A 20,855-nucleotide genomic window follows, 5' to 3' on the forward strand; every position below is an offset into this window, starting at 1 on the left:
TGTTATTTGCAGTTACAAGCCTAACTGTTACAGAACAAAAGATGAAAATGGCATTTCATTCACCCTGGCATGCAGCTTTTCCTTTTTTAGGGGGGAAAAAAAAGGCAGCTCTCTCACCAGTGAGTGAGAGAGTTCAGCGAGTACACCCATACCAATGTAAGTTCATAGCATAAACCTACATCAGTTGTGTAATAATGCTTATAAAATGTGTAGCATGGAGAATTTCCTCATGATTCCTTCTGTCCTACGTTTTGGACCCTTGTCCTTTTGCAGAACTGATAAGGGACAACCTAGTTTGCTTGGACAATTAGAAACAAAGAAAGAAAAGGGTACCTATCCTTTCCCTTTTTGTTTTTGTTTGCCTGCCTTTGAATCACTTATCTCAGTTATTTCTTCATTCTTTTCCCTTGTTGCTCCCCTCTCCTCCCAGCTCTTCTCTTTTCCAAATGTTACAGGCTCCTCTCAAAAGCCTTGTAATTTTTAGTGCTTTATCTTAAAACTTCATCAATGACTTGAGTCATTTCAGCTTTGATATTCTAAAAAATTCAGCTTAGCTTTCAAGGCTGCAGTGGCTGCGTCAGAGAAAACTGAAGATCAAATGAAAAGCAGGGACCTCTCAGCAGTGGTTGGGAGCAGTGCATTCAGTGAGTTTAGAGATGGGCAGCTGGAAGATACAAGTCAGATCAAGCGTGATTTTCAGGTTACTTTCTTCTGGGAACAAGGTTTATACAGTCATGTCATGTAGGTACAGGTATATTTGAGGGTGTATCCGTGTCGTTTTACAACATTTGAACATACTACAGACAGGATTAAAGCAGTCAGAACAATTTAGTTCCTGTAGCTTTCACGAAAATAAGTTGTCGAACAGGGAGGATGTATCAGGTACTCCCTGAACAATGGAAAGTCTGCAGCGCCAGCTTTTAGGCAACAGCATCCACTGACTAATGAGAGACCTTATGTGCACCACAACTTTGGAAGAGATTTCAGTTAAAACTTGCACCTTAGACCTTAAAGTTAATAAACCACGAGGCACAAACGTGAGGAACCAGGCTTTCTTAATTCTGCTGCTTGAGGGTCACATGCTTTAAGATGGTGGGAGTCAGAACATCTACTGATATCACGAAAAGCGTAAGAGGCTGAGGAGAGTAAAGGATGGAGTAACCTTACTTACAAAAAGGAGACCAAGAGATGGGATTACCGGGGTGAAAGGGAGACAGCAGATGAGGAATTTCTACTCCTGTCATGTGTGAGGAGGTGAGCTGGGGAAGAGAAAGTGGCAGGCAGGAAAGGAGAGAAAAGCAGAAGGAACCAGGAGGAGAAAGGAAAAAGCAAGTTGGGAAAGGCATCAAGGAAGGCTTTGAACATCACTGGGAGAAGAGATTAAACAGAAACTAAGTTAGTCTGAATTTAATCTGTACTTTCTCAGAAGAAATCGGTGAACTCCTGTCCAAAGAAGTGCGGGCAAGGCAGAAGGAGAACAAAGGGTTTGCAGAGAGAATCAAATTTGAAGAAGAGGCAGGTCTGGGCATGGGAACCAGTTAATTTTAAGCACTGTTTAGTGAATGTGTCACTAATGAATATGTCAGAGATAATGAGAGATGAAACTTGTGGTAGAAGAAGCCATCATAGGCCATAGGAAGTCTATTAAAGGTGTTGTTACGTGGTGCAAGAGCACAAATAGAGAAGAAGGCTCTTGTGAGTAAGACAAACTAAAAGTTGTATTTATTTCTTTTTTAAATCTTGTTTATATAAGCCGTTCACATGAACTTTGAGACTGCATTCACACACCTGAGCACTCTGGATTAGCATAGTTCATTTTCTCTCCCACTCTCTGCTAGGTGTGCAAGTTCTTTCTCTGTTCACAAGCCTGACGTCCACGTGGCTCTGTCCACATGGGGGAAAATGGCTCAAAAGCGAACTCCCGTAAAGGCTCCCAGCGGTCTAGCAAGAGGATGAAGCGACTGTTTTGTTAGTGGACAAATGGTGGCAGTGTGCGCAGGGTGACTAGATCCCTGAAGACCGAGAGCAACTGTGTTGGCAGAGCAGGGTCTGGACACAGCAGTTTTGCTCTGAGGACTGGAGGCAAACTTGGCTCGCGGGGGCATTTAAGGAGCTGTTTCTATTGCCAGACTGTTAGCCAGGTCTTCTTTAAGTGTGCTGGCCCAGGAAAGTGTTATATAAAACAAACTAGGCAACTTGCTACTACTGTTAAAGCAACAGGAGGAGTGGCGTGGACCTTGAAAAAAAAGTAGGACATTCCCAGTTTACTGGGGCACAGGATAATCCAGTATATTCCCAGCTGCTGTTCTGCAGAGGGACTACAAAACCTGAAACTAAACCTGCTCTGCTTTTGAGCTGAGCTTCTCATGATGGGATTTGCTCTGTACGTATCGGCTTCTTCCCCACCTTGGTAACATTTGCCCTCAGAGAGAGGGGGAGAGGGGTTTCTGAGATGATCTTAGGTGCCCTAAGAACAAGGAGCAAGGTAGAGATGACAGATCACCTCAGTGATGCGACCCAAAGGTGTACCTTCAAGCCCTTTTGCACTGCAGAGAATCCACAAGAGAGAAACTTCTAATATCCCAACAAAATGGCTAAGCCACAAGGCACCCATCTGTCTGAGACCACATTTCCCTGACACTCCTGCTCTTTAGGAACAGTTTAGGGTAAAACATGAGGGAAACAGTGCGATAGTGCCGGTTTCTTCCAAGTGGGGAAATGGGAGTTTCAGTGAAAGACAGACGTGTGTAAGCCAGCCCTTTGAATTCACGGCAGGACCTCGGGGCAGGACCGCGGAGTTCTGCTGGTGGCACTGCGGGTTCAGAGGAAGGCGGGAGCAGCTTTGGGGTCCGCGCATAGCAGCGGCTCACCACGTTCCACCACCCAATTTCACACACACAGAGCGAAGAAGCTCCCCCATATAGTTTATGGCGTGCACAGCCTTGGGGGACGCCTCCAGCGAGACCCCTCTTCCCTTCCCCGAGGCTTCAGGGCTCGGACCCCCTGAGGCGATCGCAGGGGCAGCTGCGCGCTCCCCCCGCCACTTGGTATCTCCCTGCTTCCCCCCCCAATGAAGAGGTGGTTTCACCCTCCCCCCCATATCACGTTTAAGAGTCGGGAGGGGGCGTGGCCGAGGGGGTTGCTCCGCCCCCTTCATCCCTATTCATGAGCGCGAGGCGGGAGGCGGAGGGAGGGGGTGTGCTGTGGCCCCGCCCCACCGCGGCCGCGGCGGGGCGGGGCCACCGCGCACCCCCCTCCCTCCTCCTCCCGCGCGCCCCGCCCCCCGCGGTGAATATTGATGAGGCGTGATGCGCGGCGTGGTGTCGTGTCGGGCGGCGCGCCCGGCGATTGGCCGTGTGCGTGTGTGCGCGGTGACGCGTGTCGCGGCGGTGCGGGTCCCGATTGCTGCAGCCGCTTGTCAGTGTGACGAAGATTGGCACCCAAGGTAAGCGCTGTCACTCAAACCCGCTCCCAGCCAGCCAGCCAGCCATCCATCACGGCGCGCCCGCCGCCGCCGCCGCCACTACCGCCGCACGGGCACGGCCGCACCACCACACCGGAGGGGAGGGGAGGAGAAGGAAGGAGGGGGGGGGAAGGCTGAGGCAGGGAACGCGGAACAGCGGGGAGGGGGGCACCCGCGCTCCGCAGCTCGCCCCAGAGGGGGGTTAGGGGCGGTGGCGGGGAAGGGGGGGGAGGAGGGGAAAGTGAAAGACGTGGGGGGGGAGGGAGGGAGCGAAGAAGCTTCTGGAACGGCCGCCGTGTAACCGTTGTCTCTGGCGGGGGCGCGCGTGGGGCGCGCGCGCGGAGGGGCGGGGAGGGGAGAAGGGGAGAGGCGCGGGGCGTGAGGGAGTGCGAGACGCCGCTCGGGGACGCGGCGGCCGCTGCCGCTGCTGCCGTGGAAGAAGGGGGGGGGGGGAAAGGGAAGGGAGAAGGAAGAGGAGGAGGAGGAGGAGGGAGAGGGGGCGACGGGAGGGAGGGGAGGCGACGTGATACTTAAAGGGGCAGCGCCGTGCTGGCAGGCGCGCCTTGGGGCGGGGAGGGGACGATACACACACGACTCTCCGGGGTCGTCTTCACACACACCCCCCCCCCCCTTCCCGTCCCCGCCGACCCGACCCAAGCTGGGCAGCCGTCGGCTGTGTGGCCGCGATCAAACCGCCGCGGCAGCTGCCTCCATTCCGCACCTGCCCCCGGGGGGGGCTGCCGGCGGCTGTTGGCCCCGAGCTGGCGGGGGTAGGGCGGGGAGCCGCCTGCCCCCGGCCTTGGTGCCGTTTCGGCGGCGGCGCGGTCCGGTGGAGCACGGCCTGGCCCCGAGGAGAGCGGGCGCTGGCGCGACTTCGGCTTGCCCCCCGCGCCTCCGCCTCCCTTCTCGTTCATAGAAAGCGCGTTCTGTCGGCGGCTGGCACTTGGGGCAGTGTGCGCGGCTCTGGCGTGAGGCGGTGGCGTCCTCCTCTTTTTATTATTACTTTTATCATTTTTGATGTGACCTAGTTGTCTCCTGGCTCGGTTGTAAGTGGAAGTACTTGACACCTTAGACCGAGGCTTTCCGAGTGTTTACACAGCCGCAATTAGGAGCTGAAGTTTGACGTTGCCCAGAGGCCCTGCTTATGATGTGTGTAAACAATAATGAATCAAGTGCTGGTTTTATCCTGAAATATTGCCTCAATTAGCCACATGTCCCGGGTCTCCGCGGAGTAGTCGATAGCTTTCCCTCGTTCCCACAGCACCAGCTGCATGGCCCCGACTTCATCAGTTAGCAGTATGAGTAGTTAACGTGTCGGGGTGATACGTCTCTGTTTAGCTGATCGCTATCTTTTTAAATTATTATTATTTCTTAAACATTTTATGTTTTCCTAAATGGGAACGTACAATGTAATCCTAGGGACACAGGCATGTTTCATATTCATTAATCTGCTGCTCTGGTTTTTGGCCCGTTTTTGTCAGTTACATCTAAGAAAATGACTAGTGTGGTTTGGGGAGGGAGAATGGCCCGATCTGGTATGATACCCTTATAAGTGAATTTTTATGCCATGCAATGAATTTCTTTTTTTTTCTTTTGGTCTCATGAAGCTGAGAGCTGTCCCAGCAAGATTCATTTTTGTCCTTGCCCCTATTTGGAGTGTGATGTGTGCATTCCATTAAACAGATGACAGGAATAGGGAGCATGGACGCTATGTTCTGGTCTGTGGATGTTGGGAAACGCTTGAGCCAGCATCCTATGGAGGATATCAGGATGGTGTAGATCATTTTCAGTGTATGCTAAGTGTCTCCTCTAATTGTTTTTCTTTTATAAAGCTAAATAATTCTTTTTTAGTCTTTACAAAAAACACTCACGTATAGTTAGTTCATAATACTGTTCCTAATTTTATTCTAGAGCATGCTCTGTGCAAAGTTTCGCCAGTACAGGTTGTTTGATTAGGGGAATTCCAGCATAGCTCAAGAAATTTATGCACTTTGCTATTCTCTGTACTGTGAATATGCTTGCAGATTACTCCCTTTCCTCTACGGGATATAAACTGTTTATGGTCTGTCAGTGGTATGGCGATATCCCTTTAGTTATGTGTGTGCAGCTAAAGCAACACAGCGTCTGCAGCTGGGCAAGCGCTGAAGTCTTGATTAAGAATGAGACCTGGTTAGTCCCTGTTAGCTGTACGTACAAGTTTTATCGCTTATACTGAACCAGGAAATGAATTGTTGTGATTGTATCAGAAATTCTTGTATGTGTTTCCAGACCGTGTCATTTCTAGAGTATCAAGGAACAGCAAATGCATTTTGAGAGCATTTTCTAAACAGCTTTGTAAAATAAAATTGACAGAATCATCATCCTCTGAGTTTGTGTGTAGCCATATATAATTGTTATGTGTAAGTTTTCAAAAACTTGGAAGGAAAAAAACCCCAGAGCATTTCACACTTAATCGGTCTCAAGAAACAGTTTCACACTTCTCAGTATGTCATTACTTTTAATCCATCCAAAATAAATAATTCTGATTCTATTTTTTAATGTGTGTCATATTTTCGACTTATTTTATGAAGTGTATAGTGCATTTTTACTGTTGACCGTTAAAGCTTTACTTATTTTTTTGTCATGTTATGATTAAAGTAGCCACAGGAAAACCTAGGGTAGGTTTCGCTGTGTATTTTTAACTTAAGCTTCAGTTAAGCAGTGAAAGGTGTAGCTCCATTCACTTCATTCACAGGGTAGAGATGGGTGGTATAGATGCTATTACATTGCACTGAGGCTTTGAAGCCCAGTATTGTTCGTTCTCCTTGATCTCCTCAGTGATTTTGGAGCATGCGGTTTTTGATCTGTGCCTGTGTATCCATCTTTATGTAAACTTAATACTAATACCTGTCTCCTATCTGAAGTGGGTCTTATTATCAATTAAGTTAAAGTGCTTTGCTGGACTGGAATTAGTCTTGTTACCATTTCCTATTTGCTAATAGGAAAACTGAGAATTCTTTGGTTTTTGCGTCTGTCGCTGTTAGAGTTGGTTTGGGTTATGTTTTGTATTTGGAAATTTCTCTTTGTCATGTGAAATTTAGTCTAATTTTAAGTAACTTCCAGCTTGATCTGTGCTCTGAATCTAGATACAGGTTTGAAGATTCAGATTGTCTTTTGAGTATAAAATAACATTTTCAGACTAAGTTCTTGCAGTCTTGCATTAGTGCAAGTGAAAGTTTAGAATGGATGAAATATACATGTTTATTCTAAATGTTTCAGTCTTATAAAATGGATATGTCTTTTAGGAGCTGTACTTTCTCTTTCAGAATTTTGCTTTCCCCACTGTATTTTTCTCATACCCTTCCCTGTACTGTCAATGCAGAGCTGTAATGAAGTAATGATAATTCTGACTGCTACCGCAGCATGTCTAGAAATGTTTAGGAGCAATCCAATTTCCTGGAAAAGAATTAATGCTTTTGCTGTTATTAAGCCCTGTACTAACAGCCAGGGGTGAATGATCCACGGAACCACTACTGTGATAGTGGAACTGCTTGTTCTAATGGCCCTGTTAATGACCTGAAGGGAGAGAGATGCAGACCAAATTGTATTTCAGAATATTACATAGTGGTCTGGGAGCCAAATGTTACCTCTGCAAAACTGGCGCATATGTGAAAGCTGATGATAAATCAGATGAATATTTTTATTTTGGCGTAAGTAAGACTGAATTATTTTTTTGGTATGAAGTTTAAAATGCCACAAATGTTACTTCTGGCTTGCAGCAGCTGGTTGCTTCGGTGTCACTTGTTGAAAGAGTCTGTAGGTTTACAAATGAGAAGTCTCGTGGGGGGCTTATTTTACCACACCTCAGTGCTGTACAAAATGTAAAACAACTCACTGCTCTTCTAAGCAAGAGGATTCCAAGAGCAAGGAAAAAAGCTGCTGATAGAGTTCTTTCCTCCGCTTAATTGGTGGCAGATGTTACCAAAGTATTTTACCCAGACCATTATAGCTCTCCCCAAGATAGCAGAATGCTGAAGTGTTCACGTTTGTTAGCAGGTTCTTCACTTTGCTCAATAAGGTTGTTTTATGTCGTAACCGTGGAACACGGGTATCATCAAATGGAACTGGGGGTGGGGTGGAAAATGGAATAACAACACTATGAATCTGGAGATACCAGTCTTTGTTGTTACAGAGTGCTGGCACGTTTTTATGGGGGTGGTAAAAAGCAGTAACTTGGTTCGCCCACCAGCAGCTTGGGGATACCAAACCATGTTCGTTACGGAAGGACAAAAAGGATGTTTATGTTCGAAGTGGAAATAAAATTTGGGTCTGCTGCTTGTCACATGCTTGCTTATCATCCTTCATATGAACATGCTTGTTTGTTTTAAATATAGCAGCTACTCCAGGCCATGATGTTCTCACTTTTTTCTATACATATGCGCATAAAAGGTATTTGCTATTAAACGGGAAGGCCATCCGAGTACTTAGGCAGTCAAAAGGTGACTTTTGAAAATGGGAGCTAGTGGACTGTGATAGCTTTGTACTGTCCTCTAAACATACGCATGAGTCTGTAACTGTCATCTTCTGCAGCTGACACTAAATTCAGGGGGGAGAAAAAAAATTAGAACATGGTAGCTTACTCCTGGTGTACTAAAGGAGGGATCCATTTTTTTTCAAACCGACAAATTCCAATTTATATTTTATTTGTGAGCTTCTGGAATTGCCTGTGTTTTTTCTTGAGGACAGAGGAAGTTAGGAAATGTGGTTATACTTCACATCCTGCTTAGCTTTTATCAATTTACATAGCAAACAAAGCAAAGGGAAAAGGATATTATAATACTACTGAGAAATAAAGACTAAGTCTGTTATATTCAAAGGAAACGGAGGCAACTATAAAACAAATTGGAGCTTTATACATGTTCTACATGCTTGGAGAGTTGGGGAACAAAAACATGCTATGTTGTATGTTTTTATAACTAAAGAGCTTGAACTTCCAGGTTGGTCTGTGATCACTTCATTCGTATGTGTTCTAGCCTGTCTTTCTGTGTCACAGGTCATGATAGTTGTGATGCCAGGAGTGAGGTTACCTGGTCAGTTTTTTATCATCATTTTGAGGTGGTGTTTACAGTATCTTATTTCTTCAGTCTTACTGAAATTTGCTGTGATTAATATGTTTGAGTAGGGTTATTCTGGAAACTTTAAGATAAAATGACTCGGCATTTTGAAAATTACTTTAAAAGAAAATAAATAGGTTCATTTAAGAGAGGGAAAATGGTTGTTTGCCTTTTTTAGAGCATATCGACACTTGAGTTCTGGATATCAGCATTGCAGAGGGGAGAGGGGAGGAGAGCGTAAGCGTTCACGCAAAGCATATGGCTGTTCCTCAAGAAACTTCAACGAATCATAAGCTGCTGAAAAGCTGGTTCATGTATGTTACTTGGCAAATGTGTTAACTAAATTACCTGAATATTCCATGTAACAGGAATATCTTCCTGTCTGTTGGTCCTTGCATGTCACCTGTCAGTCATCATCTGGACCAAGTAGTTAAGCATGATGCATCCCTCAGCAGTAGGTGATGGGTAAATTTAATCCTAAATAGTCTTTCTTTATCTGTGCTTCTCCCCCTGCCCCTTAGGGCTTAGGCAGCAGTCATACTCCTGGAGGGATGAAGGCTGGTGTTCAGGGAGAAGTGGGGAGCAGGGACTAGAGCTCGGTGGAAGTGCAGTAGGCCTAGGAACCTGAAAAGGATGGTGCTAGCAAAATTACAAAGATCAGATTGGGGGGAAGGAACAGGAGAGCGCTAGAGGTGAGGAAGAGGACAAGCTGTACATTGGTGCAGCAAGAACAGTGGGGAAGGGCAGTGCGAGGCTGAAGAGCAGGGAGAGTCCAGGCAGAGATGTAAGAGAGCATGAAGAGTGTTGGCAGCAGGAGCAGACGAGGCTAGAACACAGCACGTCTTCCTTGCAAAAACTAGCTGAACCGATTGCTTCTGGTTCACCCGTTACTAAAGAGTTGCGGACAAAGTGGGGTGGGAAAGGAAGAATTTTTATTTAATTACCATTTTGGAAAGAAAATAACAGTTCATTTTAGGGCCTAAACTTAGTAGCCAAACAAAGCTGTTTGTGTTTGACCAGATGTTAGAGTCAAAAGAGGGAAGATCCTGGAAAACTTACTGACCAACTGGAACTGGATTTGACAGAGGGTTGCAGGGCCAGGATTTTGTTCAGCTAATCCAAGTTAATGCTTGGTTCATTGACAGGCTCATTATTTCTGAAATCATAAGAGACCTAAAAATGAAATAACTGACAATGGAACATCTTCATCTTGAAGTGTTTTAATGCAAAGAATGTGTAGAGGGGATTTTCTTATGCATTCAGTATCTTAAGTCCATTTTAAATGCAGTTATTAGTTAAATAAAACTACTTCATCCTTTAATTGTGCTTCAGTAGCATTAGGAAATTGAGTCTTTCATAGAATCATTAGAAACTTTTACGGTTTTATAATAAAAATGTTGGAAAACTTACATAAGCTTACATAAATTGCTTGCTAACATTGTAACGTATTCAATAGCAATAAAGGCATAGTGAGATTGGTGGTTATTTTGTGTCTTTATGAAACCGCAAAGTATAAACACAAAACAAGATTAATCTCAGTCATAGTTTATTGGGTGCTGATACAAATCATGATTAAAATAGGATTTCCCATTGCTTTGGTTTAATTTGCCTGGAAGGATATGATAAATGAGTGTCTCCAGAAGTAAGAGATTCACTACATGCTTGCACGGATATTCCAGCGGCTTTGATGGCAAAGGAACAGAATTGCATCTAGTACATACGCAAACCTGCTGTTTATCCATGTGGGGAATGCTGGGGAGACGTGGAGGGTGGAGTTCCCTTTGTTGTTGTTTTTAATGAAATTGTGTTTGAAAAAGTAATTCAATATCATTAAGTAGGAAAGTTGTACCAGAATCCGTTCCAGCTGTGGAATTGCTGATACATGTCCTCTAGTATGTGGGGGGTTTTTAGTAGTCTTTCTAATGCAGTCCTCTTACCCCGATAGTGGCAAGGCAGGTACTATGCTATCTTCTTCATTTTGGGTCTAAAATGTCACAATGACAGCACACTGGGTAGAACTATGGGGGAAAGAAGTGCTTCTGTGTCCTGTGACAAGTAGGTATTCATGGTGAGGATGCATGATGTGTGTGCTAGGATTCACAAGCAATAATTGTAAAAAGTTCTGCAGTTTGCAGTGTTAAGAATACAGAGCTAAAAACCAAAACAAAACCCACTAAAATGAAAGGAATCTTCATTTACTCTCTAAATGCTGGGAGATGAATGAGGGAGTGATGGAAAGTATTTTGGCTCCCTCGTACCTTAATCCCTCAGGAGTCTTGGAGCAGTTAAAGAAGGGAGATTTCCTTTCCCCCAGGTTTTTTGTTTTCCTTTTACCCAAATTTCTGTTTAGTCCCCTTAATTCCATACTCTATGGAGCTGGTAAAGCAGGATCAAGTAACTGTGTGAAATGGGAAGGAGAAACTGAGATGCTGCAGGAGGTTTCTTGAATTTGAGAATTTTTTAGTAGTTGGAAGATTGAGGTTTTCATTTTGCAGAAGGTAGGAGAGCAACCCGAGGATCTCTGCAATGCCAAGAGCTACCTGGAGGCAGGATACCTAGCATACTGAGGTGATGTTATTTTATGACTAGATTGGATAGGATTTCTCCTCTTTCTCTTCCTTGTTAGGAAGCGCTATGGTAAATTGGTGATTACATGAACCATGGTTACTCATGCTTCCCAAGAAATGTGCTGGTATAAACACAGGGATGCATGCAGAATTAAGGGGTAAAGTTCTGCAAAAGGCCCAGATGCCCTTAATTCTGCTTTTGTAGTTGTGCTCAAGAGGTTTGTTGTGCATCCTTAATATCCACTTAACCAATTCCTGCATGTAGTTTTAGCTTGTAAAGTGGCACATTTTTTATAACATGTTTTTTCATATTTGGTACCTGCAAATAGGAGGATTTCCAGAATTCCTTTAAAATACCAAAAGCGAAGTTTACACAAAGAGTGAATTGCTAAAGGAAGGCAAATCTTCTCATGATATGTTTGGTTGGCTGTCATGCAGTGTAACGTTGCATGTTGATGCTTGGAAGATAGTCTGTGATATAAGTACTTTGTATGGCTTGCTAAGTTCTGAAATGGGGTGATATGAAAAGAGGATGCTAGGAAAGATTATGGGACGACAAAGTGGCATATAAAGTGTTGAAGAGGCCTTGCTGAATAAAGTCAATCTAAGAGTATGGATGTTCAAAATCCTACAGGCAAGGAAAGTTTAATGATACCTTGTATTGTATTTCTAAAGAAATTTTAGTGGTGGATTTTAATTTTTAATTTTCAGTTTCTTAAAGTATAATACACATTCAGGTTTTTTAATGTAATCTCATAGTCATCAAAAATAATATATAAATAACTCTATTGCACCACCAAACAACAAAGGGGAAAAAATTGACGCAAAGTAGATCTCATTTTCCTGCAGCCAAAAATTGTTTTTGTGGCTTTTTAGGGCTTGTCTCCCAGGGAAATTGACAGTGTAACTATTGTGTAATAACTGTTTAGCTGTATCTGTGTAGTGCAACTCCCTGAGGCTGGCATTATATTCCTGAACAGGAACATCATCTTTCTGAAAGTGTAATATTCTAAATAATGACTGTACTTTGTAAGTACATAAGATAGAGGAAATGGAAGCCACCTTACTGCTGAATGAGGAGTACATTCTCATTGAGCACAATTTTAATAAACTTGTATGCATCAATTTCATACTGATTTGTTTGTCTTAATTTTACTGAATGTCTCTTTGTAGACAGGCTGATGGAGATAAATAACCGTTCTACCTTTGCAGCAGAAGTAGAATGAATCCCTGATGGCATGTTGTCATATATTCTCTACATATTGCTTCGTTATTATTTGAATCTATAAAAACATAAATGTGTCTTGATCTTAATGTCTGCTGATACTTGTATATGTATATGCACAGGTCTTTGTTTCTTACTAGCTGACATGCAAAATGAGAGATGAAAAGAGGGTTCTTCAATGCTTGAATGAACAAGGTCATATTTTACTTCATAGTAAAAACGTTAATGGTGATACTTCTTTTAAGTGACAAAGCAAGTTGCCCTTGTTTTTTGTTTCATAGTTGAATATCTTCTTTGTTACAATAACATGACTTTAAGTCTTGTTTGCAAGAAGAATAAAAGGAAGAACCAACTTGGTAATAGCAATTCCAAGCTTAGGCTCTGCAGTGAATTGGTGTTGTCTCCATCCTTTATTTAACAAGTCTATCTGTTCCCTGTCTTGCCCCACTGAGAGATGCAAGCTCAGATCTCTCTTTGTTTTCTTGTCTGGCATGTTTTAGGGTAGATTCTAGTCTTAATTGCTGCCAGATGTCTCTTGGAAGAAGGCAATATGACTGCAATGTCCAATGGCTCCTTCTCAGCCAAACCTTTTCCTCTATAGCATCTTTCGTTCGGGCCTGCATTTCTTCAGTACCTCTTTAATTCTGCCTTCGATATCTCATACAGTGCCTAGAAACTTGCCTATTTCCAGAGTTTCAGCTGTAGGCTTTCTTCATGGGCTGCTTTTCATACATTTCCTGTATGAAGAGCTACTTCTTCATACATGAAATATTTTGGACTGACCAGATCTGGCAGCAGTGGCACAGTCAGTTCTTTGCTGCAGTTGTTTCTGAATGGAGAGAACAGGTTTTTCAAATTTGCAGTGGTGAAGCAGTCGTTCCCTATGTCTCAGCAGACGAGGAGATAATCCAAATTTATCTGGCAGTGACCTACATTCAGAAGATGCTATGAATAGTGAGAAGTCCTCTATTTGAAAATAGCCCAATAAGTTGGGGTGTGTGAAAACAATTATCAAAATTATAGAAGACAAGTAGCGTGTGAAGAAGGGAGTAAGAAGGTACACTGCCTCAGAACAAAGAAGCTGCAAAAATGAGATAAGCCCATTCTTTGGGGACATAGGTCTTTAATAGTTTAAGAGAAAGTGGTAAGAACTTCTTATGTATCATCTGCCCCTTGAAGCTTCAAGACCATGTCTGTCAGTTTGGATTGAAATTCCTAGCTCAATATTAAATCTGTAACCAATGGCTGAAGCTTGTAACTCATCAGAGTGTCTTCCTTGTTCTTTTAGAACTAGGTTTCACGAACCAGAGATGGCATCTGTGCTGAGCGGCCCTTAGCATTTTGCTTTTCCGTGAACTTGTCTGAAAAACATTACTTCCACACTACACGTGGATAAATTTTGGTTCTCAAATCCAAATACCAACTTCATCTCATTTTCAAAAACGTTGGAGTTCCTTTCATTCCAGTTGACAGAACTGGGAATGCAGGAACTTTGTCTATGTGAGAAAAAGAGATAATCTGTTTCAAGATCTCAGCTGTGTGTTTTAGCCATCATATAATTTCAGATGGCCTTTGTGCAGCGTTACTGTCTGGAACTTCCCCTTATATAGCTTTGCAGGCATTTTTTAATGTTTTCAGTAATCGTGTTTTCTAAAAGATTTTTCACAATCTTTGCTACTTTGCTTTCACAATCATTACTACTTTTTAAAAGTAGCTGTAATATATCAAACAGGTGCTATTAAATATAATTAAAATAATTTTAAAGCTTAAAAGAAGTTACCAGTTTTAAAATTGCTGAATAATCCTATTGCAGAACCTGTCTTTGCAGAACATGCGAGCCTAACAGTGGCTCATGCCCTTTCCTGTAGTCTGTTAGTTTTTATCATATAGTTGATTACTTGATCATAGCCATCATTAGAATACATTCCATGGTAAAAACAAAGCATGATTATGAAGGAGATTTACAATAAAATTTAGATGAAAAAAGGCTTTCAGCTTTCTTGGTTTCATGCTTAATTTTTACAACACTGATGAGTTATAACTATTTGCATTTCATAGCTTTATTTTTGGGATGTGTCTTGTCTAGTGTAAGCAGACAGATACTGAGCCAGAGACTAAAATATGAAGGTTGAACTGCAAGCAAGTTAGCAGTCCAGATGCAGCCTTCTGCTAGAGGTGTCAGCAAAGACAAAGATAAATATGGCAAATGAATGAAATAAGATGAGGGAAAACTGGAAAAATAGCATAGGATAGTAGGTGTGATTAGAGATTATTAAAAATTAACCACCACACACACACCCCACACCACCCCCCCAAAAAAAAGCCAACCCAAAAAAACCCCAAATTTGCAAAACATGCAAACAAACAAATGAAAAAAAAGAAAAGGCCTGTCAGTTTAAACTTGGATAATAAACCAGAATATTTTCGTTGGTCATATTCAGTCTCAGGAAGTATGTGCTGTGTTGTTGTCTCCTGAATATTTCTCTGTTGGTTTGTAGGTTTCTGTCCTCTACGTTGTACGTCAGTGGGATCACTCTACTGGGACAAGATAATGTCATCTTCAACCCATTGAAGGAAAGGGGTGAGCAGCTTTCTTACTGCCAGTATTTTATCTCCTTTAAAAAAGCAGCATGCCCTGGAAGCAAGTATCATTGTATATTTTGATGGAAAGCAAAGCCGGTTCTAGATACTTTTAATGTGTCAAACAGGCTTGCTGTTTTGATCTTTTTAACTTTGGGTATGAATATAAGGGTGTATGTTATAGAGCAATGAATGAACAAATGCGTAAGAATGAACAAATAGCTGAATCTGCCAGTCGTCCATTTCTCTCTGAAGGACTTCAAAGGAACATGTAGAGGGGAAAATTAGAAGGAACGATTACTTGTTAACAAGTCTGGTAGGTAGTTTCTTCACAACCTGAAGACAGTTAGTGGTTAGTTTATACCCTGAAGCATAACTATTTATATCTCTTACAAACATCTATTGTAGCTTGTATATGTTAAAAATGATATTACTGAACTCCAACAGCTTGCTTTTACCTTATGTTAACGTTACTGGGTGGTCCCTTCGCTCCTAATTATGAAGGAGTAAGTAGAGCAAATGAGGAGCGATGTATGTTAAAGTTATCACTTTGTGTACGTGTTTCATCTCACCTTTAATCTCTTCTCTTTGATATTCCCTAACTTGCACAGAGTCTCCACATTTCTAATTATGATTATCCTTCTTAATTTAGCTTCCTTTCTACTCTACATTTTACCTTCATACTTATTTTTATTAAAGGCTTGATTTTTCTTTTTTCATTTAGCTTTGTTTTGCAGAACACAATGCTTTTATGAAATCCCTTTTGCCACAGATACCAGTGGAGTTTCTGATTGCAGTTTGTGCATCAGCTTCCAGTTGATGTGACCTTAAACATTTCCTTGGGTTTTCCTCACACTTTGTTTTCAAAATAAATAGAATCAGAGTTAATTCTGTTCTGCATGAAGCAGGCTGGCTCACTTTCTCACCCTTGGGTTATTTTTGTTATTTGTAATTCTTTGACTGTAATGCATATGCAGTTTTCCTTCTACTCTTGTTTACTCTCGATTTCTGTAACAAAAAATAATTGGCATTTTTAAAGCTAAGTTGTCCAGAAGTCATGTGTTCTTAGGCTTGCTTCAGACACCGTAGGCCATATAGTATTGGGTATAGCTGTGCTGGTTAAAGATGGTCCTGCTGTGAGTTGATAATCGCCACACATGAGCCAGAAATTACCACACTAATAGGTCAGCCAAAAGCAGGGGTCGTATAAGTGCACAGCAATATGCTTCAGACAGAGTCAGCTGGTTTACATCACGGCCACCTTTAACAGCGGGTTGAACTAGCCTAGCTGACTTTGTGTAAAACGGGTCAGAAATGATTCACATGTTCTGTAAGCGCAATGGTAGAGCTGTGGAAGTAATTAGCTCTGGCAGGGTGGCACTGATGAACATCTAGGAGCGATAGCAGCTTCATCTAGCATCATTGCTTGCAGAATGAACATCTGCTTAGGCTGTGTATCTGTTAACTAGAACTGGGTGCTGTAGCCTGAATTAGGTTACAAAAGCCAAATGTGTAAATACCTTTTCAGTTATTTTTCTTAAAGTTTAACATAGTTTGTTTCTTACTGCTATTGGGTAATGAGGAGATGTTTCTCTTTAGTGAACCGAAGTAATTCCTTAGTTAATTGCCTCAATTTAAGTATGTGATTAGCTCAATTTGTTCGTCTTGATTTGCAGTAGTCTTCAATAAAGCTCGTCAGTTGCTATCTTGCCTAATAGCTTAATCTTCTACTGTAATTATAAGTCAGAGGTTAAGCTTTTACGGGAAATAAAGGATATACCCATGTAGAATTCTTTTCAGCTGCTCCCCTGGGTGAGAATAGGGCAGAAGTCCTTCTTGATGAAATAATCTATGGATCTAGCTCTTTCTTTGTGAGAGAGACATCCAGATGTGGAATGTCTTTTCCTTATGGAAATCTGGAAGGAAGGGTTCATCCAGCTTGTCAGATTCTCCAGCAATTCTTGCAATGTCCTATTGTCTTCAGCAGTTTACATGTGTTATCTTTGTTGCTTCCCTCTTTTTGTTGCTTTTTGCGTCACTAATGTGATCTCACATCCTTGCTAAGTCTTAAGACATTCTTTCTCTTCCATGACTGTTTTACTTCTTATTTCCTCATTTCTGACTAAGAGCTTCATCTTTCTCCCACAGCCAAACAATTTCTTTACCCACGTTTTGTAAGGAACTTCTTCAGCTTCTGAAAGAATTATTAAATAGTGTTTACTTTTTTTTTGTTGATCTGTTCTACTTTTATTTGAGGGTAGTCTGGTCTGTCCTTTGGATATCACAGTGAGAAGTCAAATGTGTGCTTTTGAGAAAGAAGAAAAGCACATTTTGCTGCATTCCTTCTATGCATATAGAAAGATGCTAATGCCCTGGTTTGCAAGCTACCATTTTTGAAAGAAAATAAATGTTTAAATGTAAAACAAATGCTTACAGGGCTGATGTTTCAGAATGTACCCCCTTAAAGTATTTTGAAAGATAAATCAGTATTTGCCACAACAAAGTGAGATAACTTTAACATTAAATGATTCATAACTATATTAAAAAAAAAAATCTAAAGTACTTCTATCAGTGAGTGGATGTATGTCATTCCTTTTTTGTGAAGAAATCAGTAATGTTTTTGGAGTTTCGAAGAAAGAACTACTGATGTTCTGTAAAAACAGACAAACTAGAACCAGAAAATACTTTCGTTAACGCTGTTAGGAAACTGAGCAGTTTTGAAGACTGCTTTGAAGACTCTTAACACAGTCTTTACTCTTTTACTCTATAAATCATATTCCTTAGAAAAGTATACTTTAGCATAGGAGTTCCCAAACTGTAGCATACCTTTTAGCTAGTATTCCACAAGCTACTTAAGATGGTATGTGCATGTTGTCTGCAGATAGCAACTTGTTCAGCTCTGCAAGCACATGACCCAGTGCCAGTACCAAAATCTGTTGTCTGCTCATATTTGTGGTTCCCAAGATGCTTTTGCATGTGTAAAAGGCATAGCCTCCCAAAGAGTAACAGCTCCATTTACGCATGAGTGAGTGAAAGCCAATAACCTATTTTTTAAACAAAGTCATGCTTACATCATCCTGGTGAACTTCTCTGGTCTTCAAAGCTGATTAAAAAATTAAAAATCTGTGAATGAATAAATAAATAATGCTTAGGAATTGCACTTTGAGTAGAACTTCATGCACAGCAAGGCTTGAGGTTTGTCCCAAGAAGTTAGGTTTGTCTCTGTGCTTGAAACTGTTAAACAAAGACGAGGATCCTGAAATTTCTTATGTGTTCCCTAAATGAAACATTTACTTGAGACTATTATCTGAGGGGGAAAATATCCAGAAACGTAAACACAGCTATTCAAAATCGTCATGTACTTTAATAGTGTGCAGTAGTGAAGGAAAGGTTTAAAAATAGTTGAAAAAATTGTAGTGATTGAACGCATTACAAACAAAAAAGGTTTTGTTTCAGATCTGAAACTGCTGAGAATTCTGAAACTTAGTTCTTTGATACTGACATAAGTGGAAGAGAGCAGAAAAACCTGGAATTAATACCTGGATGTAATCTTTTTCAAGACATGAGCTCTGTCTTCTTTTTTAATATGAGGGGTTTTTTTTGTAGTAGCTAAACATTCAGACTCCTACATGTCAAGGTGAATTGAGTTCTGCGGTAATATTTAATGGTAATAGCTTAATGAATGATGTGATTTCAGTTGTAGTGGCTGCTAATCGGACAAGAAAATGAAATGTGAATTAGTAATATGATGAATAAACTCTATGTGCTATGCTATTTTTTTTTTATTACTCAATGTCTAACTTGAAAAAGGGTTTAACTCATTTGAGCACCAAACTCTAGCTAATGCTTAGAGAGAATAACATGCGTAAAATTACTTGTGTTATAAATCCTATTAAAAATAATATTTCCCAAAGTATCAAGTGTCTATGAAAATGAGACTTCTGAATTCCTAAGTCACTTTTGAAACTATTTAATCACATAGGCCCACTTGTTTAAAAGTTGATAGATATTGTTCCATTCTTTGTTGAGCCTTAAATGGCTGGTATCAGAAGGGATTTGAGACTTTGGATTCTAAAAGTAATTTCAGGCCTTAACTTTAGAATAGGGATTCTTGTAAGTAAATAAGGTATTCCTTAATACTTTTTACATTTGGTGCATCGTTTGTAGTCTATTATTATTTCAGTTACCATGATGCTCAATGTCTTGTTAGCCTTCTCAAAACACAGAAACATAAACCTTTTCTCGTTCCTAGATTTTTATGTATTACCTTAGAATAAGTTAAGTAAGTAGTGCAAAAATAAATTTGTAAAAGTTTGTAAAAGAACTGCAGCCACTTATTAAAAATCTTATGTTAAAATATAAAATTATACAAGAAACTTTTTGCTGATGAAATGTTGAAGCATTTTCCAACTTGATCATCATCCTCCCTCCCCGCCACTGAAGAATATGCACCTAACTATCATTGTCAGACTCACAGGTTTTTGGGGGAAGATGTGCATAAACCTTTATATTTTCACCTTTTATAACAGGATTCTAAGTTGTCACTTTTGTAACTGGCTTTTTTTTTTTTTTTTTTAAGGATATTTGTGCATACTTATGATGATTTGACATAATTCACGTATTATTAACCATGATGGCAACACAGACTTTAAGTATAGACAACTATCAAGATGGACAACAGGTAGGTGTGGTTTTCTTTGTCTATGAACTAAATACAGTTAGCAAGAAGAAAGAAGGTAGTGACTTCTTCCTTAACGCCTGCTTTGGCATTGTTTTAGGTATCACTTCTTGTTTGTATAACACGATCTTTAAAGTGGTAAGCAGCTGCTTAGTACTTGGATACTTATTAACAGCTTTGCTAATCTTTGCGTGACTTTGATTAGCTTGCGGAAGAATGGTTAGATAAGGGGTTTTCTTCTGAATCTGCTCTACATCACTTGTGTGCTGTAATGTTCCTATTTTTAGGAAAGTCAAATGGGCATCTGTAATACTTCTTACATGACATTTCAGTGTTCTTATGCATCTGCGGTTACAGACAGATAGATGACATTGATGGAGTCATAGACTTGTTGGCCTTGAGCAAGTGAAGGATAAATTTAGTTACCTAGAATTATATGCTACTTTGACAACACTTAAGTTGATGCAGTTATGCTTCAGGCTGAAAGCTGGTAAAATACTTGAATTAATTTTAATGAAGTGATTGATAAAAATAGCTAATTAGGAAGCTGGTCAGTGGGCTTCCAGTTTCTTACTTATATTAACAAACAGCTAGAATAATGAAATATACTCTGATGTGTCTGACCGTGTTGTTTCTTTTTATACAACAGGCTGTGTATTGCAACTATTTGAATTGCTAAATTAAAATACTGTTAATCGGAGATAAGTAATGCAGTGACCTGTACTCTGAAGACCCTTTTTTACATTACTGTGTGTCAGCCCTAAGCAGTAAATACAAGTACTTCTGTCAGCAGATGGCAACAGTGGTGAACAGTCAGAAGAAAAAAAAAAGCGACTTTTCCCATGTCTTATAAAAACGTGCTTACCTGAATGCAGTCTGGGATTATTGATTTTTGTTGTTGTTTGCTGCTTTTATTACAATTCGAATTTCTCTCTCTCCTCTCACCTACTTTACATCTTTTACTTTATTCCCCATTGCCATCCTGTGACAACCCGTCAGTGAAAGTAATAAATCCTTTTGTAAAGCATGGATTACTAGAGAGCATTTTATTTCTATTTGTTTTGTATTTTAAGCTCTGGGTGACCTGGGCAGGTAATTTGGGTGCCTGCTGCTTTTGTAGTTTGGAAATGGCCCACAGAAAATAGCTTGAAGTTTTAAGCGAGCTATTCCTCCTCCTAGTGAGATGGAGCCCTAACTGAACATGCTGGCTCCCTTCAAACTCTGCAGATGTATGGCTCAACATTTATAA

General features: G+C 41.0%; 1 protein-coding gene across 5 annotated transcripts in view; it reads left to right on the top strand.

Annotated features, from left to right (window-relative positions):
• Window positions 1–1,385: 1,385 nt before the first annotated feature.
• The window catches only part of PKNOX1 (PBX/knotted 1 homeobox 1), a 50,187-nt gene continuing 30,717 nt past the window's right edge, over window positions 1,386–20,855 (top strand). Inside the window, exons 1-5 of one of the 5 annotated variants that reach the window (XM_030477917.1) lie at window positions 1,386–1,395; window positions 7,672–7,678; window positions 14,847–14,929; window positions 18,385–18,565; window positions 19,508–19,609. In XM_030477917.1, coding sequence (XP_030333777.1) covers window positions 19,559–19,609 — 51 coding nt within the window. In that variant the 5' untranslated portion in view covers window positions 1,386–1,395; window positions 7,672–7,678; window positions 14,847–14,929; window positions 18,385–18,565; window positions 19,508–19,558. Of the gene's footprint in view, window positions 1,396–3,300; window positions 3,446–4,433; window positions 4,613–7,671; window positions 7,679–11,893; window positions 12,577–14,846; window positions 14,930–18,384; window positions 18,566–19,507; window positions 19,610–20,855 lie in introns of those variants that run through there. The other 4 variants (XM_030477914.1, XM_030477916.1, XM_030477915.1 and 1 more) reach the window with 4 other exon arrangements.

Source organism: Strigops habroptila, chromosome 2 (genome assembly GCF_004027225.2).
Source record: "Strigops habroptila isolate Jane chromosome 2, bStrHab1.2.pri, whole genome shotgun sequence".
Classification (NCBI taxonomy): Eukaryota; Metazoa; Chordata; class Aves; order Psittaciformes; family Psittacidae; genus Strigops; species Strigops habroptila.